The sequence below is a fragment of the Colias philodice genome, chromosome 15 (genome assembly GCF_061535455.1).
Source record: "Colias philodice isolate Cphi_HAF_F1 chromosome 15, ilColPhil1 Martin Lab GWU primary, whole genome shotgun sequence".
In the NCBI taxonomy this organism is placed as follows: domain Eukaryota; kingdom Metazoa; phylum Arthropoda; class Insecta; order Lepidoptera; family Pieridae; genus Colias; species Colias philodice.
Window position 1 is genome coordinate 2924358 of NC_143100.1, and position 14291 is coordinate 2938648.

Here is a 14291-nt window from a genome sequence, read left to right on the forward strand (position 1 = left end):
GTCTTAATGGTCCCGTCCCAGCCAAGTTTCCCACGAAGTTAACTAAATAAACATTGCGCAGAGGCTCTGCGGCGGTGCTGACCTAAAACGTATTCGGCAAATGAACGGGCCCAATCAATTAGGGGCGGTCAGCGATCCGACGGGAAAGAGGGCAGCGCGCGCGCTCTCGGTGGAAACTCGAGAAAATGGCCGGAGGGTGCGGGCGCGTGGGGTTGCGGGAGGGGCGGGCGGCTCGCGAGGGTGCGTGCGGCGCTCGTGGCCGCGCATCGATCGCGCTCGCTCAGTATGGTTCAGTACGCCGGGGCGGCCGGCAAGAGCGCGCGTGTGATGCGCTGCCGCTGACATGGCCGGCACTCGGCCGCTCGTGGCCGCCTGGTTCTGCTGGTGGTGGCTGACGAACGCGGCCGGTGAGTACCACTTTCAATAATCATGCTCAAAATTCACATACGAATTATTTTACGACTACAAATCTAGCGATCAGCTGATTTACGTTCCGTCAATATAACACGTTTTTCGCACGTTTCATAGCTTTTACAAGATTTGCGGTAGCTTAGGGTGTGCCGATCAGCTGATTCGACCCTTAGTCAAATTTTCGTCTATGTTCACGTTTTCTTGTGGTTTTGAGGAAAACGACCGCAGTGTGTGCTCTATCGCGATCAACCCTCCCGAGTAATGACTTTAGAGGGTTCAAGTTCGCTCTCATTGAATACGTTTTCACTTATTAACTTATATTTCTTATCGTATTAATTTTCTCGCACCACCGTTTGTTTATAAATCGCTTAATTCACTTGATTAATTTAAAGTGTAAAAATACTTATGCGTATCGTTTTGCGAAAACAGTACTTCGTAAATTAGTGAAGTAACTTAAATAGAAGTAAACCTATATTTTGACCATTACATAAGAATCTATCTAAACTTTGCGGCTTACATAACTGAAAACGAAAACTTAAGTTTGACGAGTAGCGCATGCCGGGACACGCTGGGTTGTAGAGTATAGTGCCGTCCTTGCGAGTCCGCCGCCACCAAACACTACCTTAGTCCTTACGTCATATGATAATACACATCTGAGTAAATATTGATCTTAATCACGCCACTAGCCGATAGCCAGTCGCTGAAGTGCATGCGCATCTTTCGACACCTGCCCGAATATGTTATCTGTCATTTTGACGCCTCGCATACCGCATGCAATTTGCATAAAGGGTTATTTTTTCATAATTAATATACAAAAAACATAATACACTGTAACTATGTCTATAAAAAAGTATGTGGTATATTTTAAATTTGAAATTTATTGTTGTTAGTCAATTTAATAAATTATCATGTATGACGACAGCGATTATTTAGACAGAACACGCTCTCGTATATTTACTAGCACATGGAAAGGTGAATGAAAACGTAAAATAATTTTGCCAGTGATAAAATGATGATTTGTTGATATCTTATCAGTAATATCGCGCGATTTCACACCGATGTGCTACCGACCAATTGAGTGAGTCAGATTTGATGATAATTTATGTAAATATTTATAGCAATTATCTATTACATATTATTTAGCATTTTTATACTTCTGTGTTGTAGATATAAACAGCAAGAAAAGTGGTAACTTAAAACACGAATTTTAAACATAATAATATGTTATATAAATTTCAATTGCATTGAAAAGACTTCAACGCGCAGCATTTTGAAATCAGAGGTCTTTATTTCAAAGTTCACACATAATAAGAATAAAGTTGTGATAAGTTAAAAAGCAATTGATATATGTTAAAAACGTATTTCAGGTGAGTTTTAAATATTGAAAATACCTACTGTAGAATTGAAACACTTCGGAGGAAATTTGAAAATTGTTGCAATATCCTCTGTTACACGTCGGCTTTAGCTTTTCCGAATCAAAGTGGAACATCTGGTCTCGTAGTAGGTAGTGGCGGAAAGGGCTGTCATTTCCTTACATTTGTCAAGCCGGCCGACGACCCGAACACATTTAGGGCAAACCTACGTTTATGACCTGCGATCTTTGTCTAACCATCTTTACGTACACGCTATAAAGATTGTGGAGGTTTCCTATATGAGGTCAGTGGATAATACGTCATATATTTGGTAAAATTTTAAAAGAATATGAGACAAATAACAATCTTCATGTAAGTTTTTGTTGAAATTCATTATAACTACAAAATTATTATGATTGAACTTTATTTATCCATTCGCAAAGCTTTTTCCTATAAGAAACAAATAAGCATTGTTATCACTTTTTCCCCTTGCACATATTGCTTTTTTATTAACATTGTGTGACCATAACCTGATGATTTTTTCATCAATCAACAAAAACCTACATTTTATGTAGTACAAAATTTATTTACGTTTGCTGCAATGACATTGAAATTTACTGCATAGTGTAACTAACGATTGTATTGGGTTCATTAGATATAAATTGATACTAATATATCAAGCCTTCAAAATAAAATGACGAAAAACTATCCCTAAATTGTTCTTATCGTTCCCAAGTACAAGTCCTAGCAAGATGCAAGCTAAGCTCAAGGCATTTTCAGCTCGTTAATCCTTCTGAACTGGCACTGCAATGATCCATCGAAACTCATTTACAATCGACTGCTCTACTTCTTGCACGTTTAATAGGCCAATGGAATGATAAGCCAGAGCCAAACATAGTCATTTAGGTTTGGCTGTGAGCCAGCTCTACCTGCAACTTTCATGAACAGTCACCATGAATATATGGAACGAGTACAATTAAATATGTTCTATGTCTTAGAAATGGAATGCACATACAATTGAATTGTTATCATATCTCTTTGATTAGAAATTTAGCTTTGAATTTTATACAATAAATTTGCTTATATGTACGTAAATTGAATTGAATATACTGATACGAACATTTAAGGATCAGGCATACGACGTAAGCTTACTGAAAGATTGCATATTGTACTGTTCATTAAGATTCGGGAACAGATGGGAACAATTCTATTTAATAAGGTTCGTGAATGAGCTTGCCTCTCGTAGGCGCCTACATCGCCCGCCTTACGTAAGCTACTTTACCGCATTGAATTTTTATCGTCAGCCCCGCTCTCGTCGCATTCAAATTTTATATTCTATTGCCGTTTTATCGGAATTATTCTGTAGCTCAAAGAATTTCGGGGAAAGAAACATTTTTCGGTAATGAAGTTGAATTATAGCGTGACGTAGAGCTATGTAAGATATTCATACCGTTGCCTGTTCATTTGGATATCGAATATTACTTCAAGGTACCCACATAAAATGTCATTAAGCCGTCAAATTTTTTCCTCAAAGTTAAAATATAACCTAAAAGAATATGTATTATCGAGTAAAAAAAGTGATTTACATTTATTGTTTAATCTTTATTGATGAGGGGACAATTTTCAATAACATGATAACTACATTTTTATAAATCGTTATTTTATATTTATATTTTTTAATTCTCTAATAGTATAGTTTTTCAGATTCATGCTACAATTACCTTGTGTGGATTTAGCGCCGGGTTTTCTACATACCGTCGATTATCTTATCGTGCAAATTTGTGTAAAGAGAATAATCCGAGTCTGATAGCGGTAATTCTACTATAACAATACAATTCCGATTGTTACGTTGACTATTAAATGCTTATGTAGTTTTTAAAATATATTTCAATCTAAATAGTTTACATAAATTAAAATATACAGCTATCGGCAATCCGACATTAATCAGCACGAAATACACATTAAAGTAAATTTATTTCAAATAATCTTTAAAATATTTGTTATTTTGGTTTCATGTAACTAGTACGCTGTTAGGTATAAAGGCTTTGTCAGACAGGACGCGTACTTAGCGCGCGTCAGAGCGTTAAGTTGACGCCGCGATATGACGCTAAGATGTGTTCTACTACCATCGTAGAATACCGTCAAACAGAGCGCCGGCGCTAGCAGTACGCAACGCTCTGTCGCGGCGTTAGGACGCTTTAACGTCGGGTGTTGTATTTTTTTACAAATTTTATTTTAGCGTCGGAGTTAATAGGCGTAAAATAATAATAAAATACTGCATAATGACCGAAAATTTGATAGAATTGGTTAGAAAATATCCATGCTTATATAATACGAAGGATAGTTCATATAAACTATAAAGATATTTCAATGAAGGCAAAATTGTGGGCACAAATCGGAGAAGAAATTAATGAAACTGGTAAGTAAAAAATTCTTCCGACTCCGGAGTTAATATCGCTGTACCTTGTTTTGTTCGTAAGTAATAATTATGTAAACAACATGCAGCTTTAATAATATCAATTGCTGTGTCCTAACGCGCGCTAAAGCGTTCTGTTTGACGAAGCCTCGCGCGACGTTAAAACAGGACGCTGTAGCGCTACTACGCAGCGCTAAAATACGCGTCCTATCTGACAAAGCCTTAAGTTATGATTCATTTTCCGAGAACTTAGGCGTGGGAACTGTTGACGGAACAAAATAAATACAAATGCAATAACCTGTGTGATGTCCGCTATTGAAATAGTTTCCTGTGACACGTGCTTCTTGTAAAAAATGCATACTTCCTAAAATAATAAATAAATCTGATCAATTGCTGCATATGCTTCTACTATAATATACGTATAATAATAAGCGTTATATACTGTAGTTCTGATGCATGAATATGGATCTCGTATTACGTAAAATATTATTGTATCGTGCTATAAAAACTTTGAAAATAAACCACCTTAATAGCGATAGTAAAACGGGCGTAATCGCGACGAAAGCATTGCCGGCTGTTAATCCAAACCGAATTATTGTTTTATAGCACTAATAAAAATTATGTGTTGGGTAAATAGTGAAAATAAAAACACACGAAATGTTTGATAAAGCTTGTCTATATTAATAGACATTAAAAACGAATTTGTCATTTTAAAAATAGAGAAAGTTTGTTAGGGTTCGTCGGCCCAATGCATAACACAGGGTTGCACGTAAGTTAAGGTACGACGTAGGAGTAGTAGGTAATATTCGCGTGTGGAACGCCCCGTGGGGAATGTCTACAAGCTATATAGTGTGCTTTACAGTACACGAAACTTCAATCTCCTTTATTTATTACTGAAAGAAAGCGTCATAATGACATGTTCTGAATGGAAATTTAAATTGTTGATAACACTAAACAAACAACAATAATAATTAATAACGGCACCGAAATGCTAGAGTCATGCTAGAGTCGAATAACTTTAAAATATTAGACACTCGTATTCCTATTTACAAAAATGTCAGAGGTTTTCTTAGTTGTTTAGAACTAAGAAAATATCTCTATTTTCTTCGCATTGCATTGTACATTATAATCATGGCAAAGGATACAAACATAAATGTACTGAATCTACACTATCCATATCATTTTCAAATGAAATTAATCATCTCTATCATTGCAAAGAGTGTATAAGAAAAATCAGATATGAAATTGCATATTGCACCCTCTATCTTTCATTTTCCCCCAAGTCCGATACACTGCCCCTAGCTTCCGTCCCCCGAGTGAAACGTTTTCAAATTGATATTTAGTTTAGTTGGGATGATATACTAGCTATATTTGATGATTATATTTTATTGCTTTGGTTTGTATTCTGCAATATGAAGCGGAAATAAATCTCAGCGGTTGTTATAGAGATTACTTATTTTAATATTATTTAGTATAAATACAATTTAGGAGGATAAATAGTATAAATTGATTTTCAATTTGTAGTGCTTTTTATACATACTTAAAAGCTATAATTTACAAAATGCGCAGGGTTAGTGTTTGGCCTCCTTAAGTTATCTTCTGTTCAGAACAGTTTTATATTACGAGTATGCGATACGATATAACTTTATACATAACTTTGTTTAGTGTTGCTTAATAAAAGTAGTACTCAAAGAAAATGGCTCTCACATGTGCTGTTAAATTATACTTTGTAGTTGTTCGAGAGAATCAAATTTAAAAAGAAATTAATCTGGAATGGCGTATGTTATATAGTTTTTGAAGTTATATTCAATTCTTTTAAAAAAGAAGGAATATTATTAATACTGTATTAATGCTTGAATCTTATTGGACTATTTTAATAGAAATTTTGTATTCTATAAGGGTTAAAATATAAGTTCTGATTGAAGCTCTATAATAGGTAACAGCTATAGGTTACCTATTGTAAAGGTATCATATCTTTGAAATTTATGACAAAGTTTTCGTGGTTGTTATTAGGTAAATTTTGACTTCCTTAAATGCGACACACATAACTCGTCCTATTCATATCAAATTCATGGTTCTATAAATAGTTTAGTGCGTCGAAAACTTTTCTCATTTTGGTTTACACGAATCATATATGACTTACAATTTATGGGTCATGCGTGCGTGCTTTTAGATTAATACTTTATTACCACATCGTTTCCCTTCAATTAAGTATTTAAAATGTAATTTATCACACTGAAATCCTTTTTCATTTCATTTATGAATTGTAGCTATTATCTTACTTACGAAATTGAAATTTGAATAATGCAATAAATTAACCTGTACCCCAAGCATGCACAATGCACATAGTAACCGAAAATATTATTGAAATGAAATCAGTAAATCCGATATAATTTGATCCACACCTTGGCATTGGCGCCATTACAGCAGCGAACTCAATAAATAAAACATGTTACCCGCGTTTTTCCACCTAATTTCCATGAAAAAATACCAGGAATAATATTATGTCTGTCTCATTATTCGTACGTAGAACCGATGACGTGATTAGTTCTTCGGTTTGCGGAGTTAGTTCGTGAGCACTGATAGTTAAATATTTGTAGGAATAGAAGTTAGGTTAGTTCTATTTGCGTGGCAAACGAAACTTACTCAATAATCAATGATTAATCGTACCAGAGAAAATATTATAAATTAACATTTAACTTATCATGTTCTTGTATTTTGGTAAAGATGTAGTTCTAAATCTATAAAAGGACACAGTCGATTTATGAAATAATAAGTCGATTTCTGTCTGGAAAATTCGAGGAAATCTTTAGATGTGCATAAAAATATATTAAATTGCAATAAGATCAAATATATTGCGTTGCAGGTGTCGCATAGAGCGCAATGCGGTGCTTCGAATCTATTTTGACCTCGTACAACGTTCACGGCCATCGAAATACTTCGAACATTGAGTTCAACTTAAAGCAACAATTCTCGTTGCGTCTTTAGGAGTCAATTCCGCCCTCCGCACGTTGCATAGATATCACTGCACTGTGAAACATAATGAAACTCAGCGTGATTAAAAAGAGAAAAATGAATATTTTTATCTAAAACTTTCCATTTTCAATGTCACATTAGCAGACATTTGAGCGGAGTAATAGCCTGTATGGGTGTCTAGACGTAAATAGGCTGGGCTAAGGGATTGGCTAATCATGGAAGACTAATGTGTAGCTGTTACTGGTGGGCCGCGGCTCTTGCACGCAATGCAAGCCTGTGAGCCACCCCGTGCATCGTCTACCGTGTTGCGGGGCAACGCGCCTCGTACTGTCCAAATACTATCGATCTTTTACGTATTTAATATGTGAGTGATTCCACACACACTGAATTATGAACGCCTGCGAGGCAATTGGGTCGAATTTACATTGCGTAAATAATTTGTGAAGTCGACGGCGACGCCTTGGGACTTAGTGTCAAGGGAGCCATTTATTTTCTAATATTTGTACTATTTGTGGTATTTCCCTATATTTTCTAGTTATTACAATGAATATTTAATTGCGTAAGGAAGCTATTTAGGGAAATATTTGAATAAGATTTTGAATTACGCTAATTTATACAAAGGAATTAGTTAATTCCGGCACACGACTTCATTATAAGGGATCGTGGCCCAGCTGTTATTTATCTAATCAACGTTTGGACAAATTGAATCACGTCTATTCGCAAGTGAAACGAATTTTACCCTCGGGTTCAAGGGTGCTTCGGGACAAATGAATTTCATTTAGCTTCGTCAGTTTATTCAACACTTGTCTCGTTTATATTGCCATCCTTATTTTATCAATGCATTCAATTATTGGCATACATATTTATAATTTATCTATTTTTATGAGTAATTTATGAGTTGATACTATTTCAATCTTTTTATTTTATTAATTACTTTTAAAGTTATTTTTCTATAAATTATAAAAAAACGCTTATTTTACTAATGTTTTATAAATACATTTTATAAGAGCTTATGTGTCTTTTATAATATGTATTCAGAATTTAGATTATTATGATACTACTTATTTTCTTGAAGGAATTTGTTTAATATTATATTATAATTGCTGATTTCTACAGAATAATTCAAATAACATGCTCTGTTCATGCTCATGTACCTATTTAAAATTAATAGTTTTTTTCATGGTCGTTCTTTTATATCTTTTTACATGGAAAATGTTAGAAAAGCTAGAAACGTGATATGCTTCCAGCTATTTATTTAGCTGAGACTATATTTATTCGAGGTATTGTAAAATATTAGTTCGTATAGGTCAACCGTCGTTTACATAATACAGATCTTTTTTTTATAAAGTATAAAATGTTGTTATATGTAGTCGCTAAAATTAAGGATTTGTAATATTTTTGATTTTTTTAATCTTTTAGGTGAAGGTCGTGTCGTGTCGTTTAAAAAAATAAGCTAATGAAAAGTGTCAAAAATTAAGTTCAAGTATTGACTATTGATAGCAGGGTAGAAGCGGGGTGGTGTGTAACGTAATAACAGGTTGATCGTCCCTCTACCAACATTGGCTACTTACAGCACATGTTCAAGAGCCAATAAACGATATAGGCTACATTTCGTTTCGGCTTTATGCTGCGTCATTGTGGGGGCCTAAAATGCTGTCACTACTGCTGCAATTAAAGAAAATTTATGAATGTAGAGAACGATTGTTTCTTATAGTTTTTAAAGTATACGATGAATGATACAATCACACAATGCTTAGAGAAAATATGATATTAAATTGTAAATATCAAAAAGTATAAAATTAGTTTTTTTTTAATCTTTAAAAATTACACTCTAGATAGAAGTCATTGGTGAAATCAGTGATCGATACAACAAGAACCTACGCAGTCCTTAACATTAAACAGTGCTCGATATTAGTGTTAGAAATAGTGTTCGAGGAAGTAATACATCCCGGTAACAATAGCACGTGCGATAAGCGCTATCAGCCGTGATGTTTGCGCAGGATTACCCGGCGGACGCGTGCCCCACTGTCAAGTTTAAAGTGTCAAAGACTTTACCGACTGCGTTGTAATACAAGACTAGTTTGTCTCTATAGTAATCTATTATTAATGTATTTTAACCCTCATAGGAGGCCCGTGTCCCAGCAGTGGGAATGTATATGGGCTTATGATGATAATGATGATCATGAATGTATTTTAATGCTATAAAGTATGTTTGAACTTAAATCCGTTCGCGTTAATCCGTAACGTAGAAATAAGGCAATCATTGAATTAGGTATTGGAAACGGGTGTTTTTAAACAGCAAATAATTATACTTTCGAACGTAGAGTATTTTTAACTGAATATATTTCTTTGATTAATGAAACGTAAGGTTTTAATTTATTAAAAAATACACGAACTCACCTGCAAAATTATTACTAACACATAGCGATAAAGTCAAATATAGTAAGTAGGAATGGCGTGATTTTACAGGTGATTTCAGCTCTGACGTAGTCTATCGCCTAACATTTTAAATATTAACATAATCTAAGCCACCGGATGCTATTTGCAAGTGTCGGCAAGGGTGCTTGAAGGACGGCCGATATCGGAATTTCAAATAGCAACATTGAATTATATCCTCACATATGAGATTTATTGCTCTATGCTATGGTAAAACAACAGTTCCATCGCGTATTGCGTCAAATGAAATGAATATTTAGCATACATACAGTTTATAGACGTAGTATTTTAGAATGAAACAAAATTAGGTACTTGAAAAAAATAACGCATAATTATTCTAGTTGTACTTACATACCCTTGGCCCTATAGTATAATATTTGGTAAAAATAATGTATTGAGTCGCATTTCTACAAAAAATTAAGAAGCTATGTCATAGCTATCTCATAGCTTGAAATAAAAAGCATCAAAGTCCAGTTGCGGTATGGTCTAGGGCCCGATATGGCACGGGGGGCGCAGCGGCGCGTGTCCGCCACCTGTCGAACACCGGGTCGCCGGCTCACCCCAGTAGCCTTATTAACGGACAAAATATTCCAAAATCCCGCGTTTATTCTAATTTCTAACCTGATATTTTTTATGTAAATTCATACGCGACTAGCCTTTTTTGTTTTGTTACAACACAACAACATTTTTTAGTTATGATAGGTACCCTTTTTGATTTTTTTGTAAATACCTATAGTCTGCTATCACAGTCTTGGGTAAGATACAAAATTGTACGTATATAATCCAAATCAGATTTGTCTCTTACGATATTTTTCCATCCAATAGCAAACCTACCAAACAAGCAATACTAAACTAGTTAATACATATTTTGTATGCCTTCAATCCTGAATTTTATTAAAGTTGTTTTTGTTCGGGATACGTTCACGATATTTTTGTTCGAGATACGTGTACAAGTTATAAGATTAACTTTTTATATTTCCAATCTGTGTGTATTAATAACGATCCAAACAGTGAATATATTGCATCTGATGTAATCTCATTGTTCACATGCGATTGTTGTGTATTTATTGCGTCAGCAATTAAGAAGCAACGAGGCAGACCACCGCAATGCTTAGAAATCGAGTAAACACTTTTTAACATATCACCTGATCGTCATTCGATACGAAATATTGCTATAGGAAGGTCAATGGGCCGATTGTTGATTAGGAATGTTTGTTTGTGTGACATAATCATGAAAATGTAGAGCGCATTACGCCGGCGAATTATATTGAATGTTCTTTAAATAGGTATATGGAAGTATCTTCTTATTTATAAAGTAATATTTCCTAATTTTATTATTAGAATATAAATGTTTAAATATTTTATAATAATTTGGTTAATCAATGGTGTTAACGCCTCAGATTAATAAAGACTCTATGAGAGTAAATTTGGTAAAAAATCTAGTATACTGTTCTGTTTGATTGTTTGATACTGTCTGTCTGTCTTGTAATAATTTTCTTTGATTTCCGATAAATGTGAACATAGCGAATAAGGTATAAGGGTGTAACTAGTAAACTGAGGGAGCATACAATCTTCACAAAAAACAAATGTAAGTAGAGACGGCGAACTGGCACGCGCGTGACATATGCCGCCGACTCAAAGCGTCCCTCCCTGTGGTCCCTCCCCTTTGTACTTTACTTTGCTCATAAAAGACGTGTGGCTTTACTTGCTTTTTAATATAAAATATGCTGAATAGAACGTTATGAATGGAAATATTTTATTCACATGTTGGATAAAAAGATATATTCTTCATTAATGATAACTCAAGAGAAAAATATGTAGAGCGGGATTCAATCTTATTTATTGCATAGAATTTTTATCTTAGAATTGACGTCTAGGTTTTTAATTATGATTTTTATAATGTAAAGAATAATTTATCAAAAGTAACGTAGTAACGCTATGTATTATTTTTTTTTTGCTAAAATCTCTTTTAAAATATTATTTCCTAAGTGGTACCTACTTCATATTGTAAGTGAAAGTAATTTTATATACACCTTTAGAAAGTAATAGCGAAGGAAATTTTACATACATATTTTATGTTTTGAAGATTCAAGTTACACACCTTAAGGCCCAATACCGTCACTGTAAGATTTGAAATTCAAACAACTATAAACTCGTAATGTATAATATTCCTTATTTTACATGAGATTAGCATTAAGATTAAGGATTGATTGTGAACTGAGTCAATACTACTACGTAAATATCTGTTCAATAAAAATATAGTAAAATTGCAGACAGATTATTTTTAAATCAATGGAATGAAAAGAACAAATATAGGTACAATGTTCGTGTCCAATTACACTTCAGGCACGCGACTTATATTTTTTACTATTATGTAACAAGTAACGTGTGAACACAATTCCGTCTCTGGTTACCGATAAATATTATAATTAACTTGCCATATGGTCAATTTAGTTCCGGACAGGTTTCACCGCCTTCAAGGACTTCCCTTAATTGTTATTAACCCTTGCATAATTCACTGAACTGCATAGAGTATGCTAATACCATAGTCGATTACACTTTGTCTCGGATTACGAAGGGACTTATAGTCAAATCGAGTAGAAAAATAATGTAGAAAGAATTAAATGGTTGAATAAATACGAATTAAACATAGCAATGAAAGTACTAAAGATTGAATTCAAACGTTATCAATCTTAATCAAATCAAAATATTATGTCGAGACGGAAAAAGGGAATGTTAGTTCATACGTAATATATCACCATTCGTACAAAGTAATAAAAAATACATGGAGTGGAGTGTCGGTGAGTAATATTATACGTAGTTCACATAAAGCGTTTTCGTGTACGTCTCAAAGTGACTTGAAATATTGTTTCTCTTCACAGTTTTATTGCCAAAAAGGTTTGTACTTTTATAGGTATCTAATACTTTCGATATCTATATCGATATGATTTATAATGCTTTTATATTATTTATTTATTTATTTATTTAAGGTCAGCCAACAGTTATTACATCAGTACAAGCATACAAAAAAAAGATTACAAAATAACTTACATAAATGTAATAACTACTTAAAGGCTAACACCACATGCGAAATAAAACGGTTTACGGTTACATATTATGACAATAACTACAACGATTAATTTGAAAAAAATAAGTTAAAAAGAAAACAGTGATAGTTAGTATCTTACATTTAAATATTTTTTTTATGTTGAGAACTATGAGAAAACAAAAAAATGTAAATAATTAACTTATAAATCTAAATTGACTAAACATTTAAAATTTATATAATAGTAAACACACAAAACTTGACCGGGACAATGATGTTAATCATGAGACAAATGAAGCAACAACATTATTTTTAAATTTTGGAAGACTGTCTGAGAATATGTCTATGTCTATTGCACGATCTTTTGACAATTTGTTACACTGTTTTAAGAGCCTATTTATTGTGGCATTCTGACCCAGGTTGGTTTTAGATATTTTGGTCGAAAAAGGGGCGTATTTATCTACACGGGGCAACCTCGAAGGTGCGTTAATATTTATTCTCTCAATAAGAAACGGGCAGTCCAACAAACCATTAACTAATTTGTACAAAAAGCTCATGTCCAATAACTGTCTCCTGTCCGATAAACGATGGAGATTAAAGTGTTTTAATTGATTTTCATACGTCGGTAACAATTTTGCTTTATTGCATTGATACGTTAGGTGCCACAGGAAACGTTTTTGGATTTTCTCTAGACGCTTAATATGTACCTCGTAGTGCGGTGACCAGACTTGAGAGCAATATTCAAGACCGGGTCGAACTAGAGCCGAAAAAAGTTTGATCTTAGTTTGTGGTTTCCTGAATTCTTTTGTGTTTCTGATTACAAAGCCTAGCATTTGAAAGGCTTTATTTGCAACAGTGTCGATATGGGTGTTAAATTTAATTTTATTATCAAAAACAACTCCGAGATCTTTAATAGTGGTTACTTCTTCCAATATCTTATTATTTATAGTGTATGTCTGTGTGTTACTGAGTGTACTTAAAAAGTGTCTTGACATTTTTGTGGATTCTATGCAAAATGTACAAGAAACGTATGTAACAATGTTATGTACGTCTTTTAAAGAAATGGACTGAGTGTAATTAATCATCGGTATAAACTAACACAAAGTGAAGAGTAAATGTCGCGAATAAAATTTGTAATTAAAGTAATTAATTGTCTATGACAAGGGTTGGCTATAACCAAATTGTTCCGTCTCGTTAAGACTAAAGGCATGAAAATAGCGAAGTGTTAATTGCCTTTCCAATTTTGATGAATAGCTTTTGTAATTATAGACCGTATCGTGCTAAAACCCTGTTAGTATTTTTCAAATATCATTTTGGATTTTTTTTTGGTTGGGATACGAGCTACTTTTATAATTTTTACTTACTTTTACAGAAAATGTATTGCAGAAATATTTTTTAGATTTTCAGTTTTGTAATAATTTTATAATCGTGATTAAGAATTCAATCTTTATGTCTTTCTAATACATTTGTAATACGATAGTTCGAAATGTTCGTTTGCGAGTTCATTATTTTGCAACCAAAAAATCTTACCAATAGAGAAATCTAAAATTTTGTACGAAAATTACTTTTTCTTGTCTTATTTAATAGGAAAGAAATAGCAATAAATTCATGTTTATTATCGTGGTCCCGTTGATAATATTGTTATTGCATCTAT

General features: G+C 33.6%; 1 protein-coding gene across 2 annotated transcripts in view; it reads left to right on the forward strand.

Moving 5' to 3' along the window:
* Positions 1–287: 287 nt before the first annotated feature.
* LOC149482067 (protein kinase C-binding protein NELL1-like) overlaps positions 288–14291 on the forward strand; it is a 40117-nt gene continuing 26113 nt past the window's right edge. For both annotated transcript variants that reach the window (XM_089704007.1, XM_089704008.1), the window contains exon 1: positions 288–407. In XM_089704007.1, coding sequence (XP_089560133.1) covers positions 344–407 — 64 coding nt within the window. In that variant the 5' untranslated portion in view covers positions 288–343. The remainder of the gene's footprint in view (positions 408–14291) is intronic.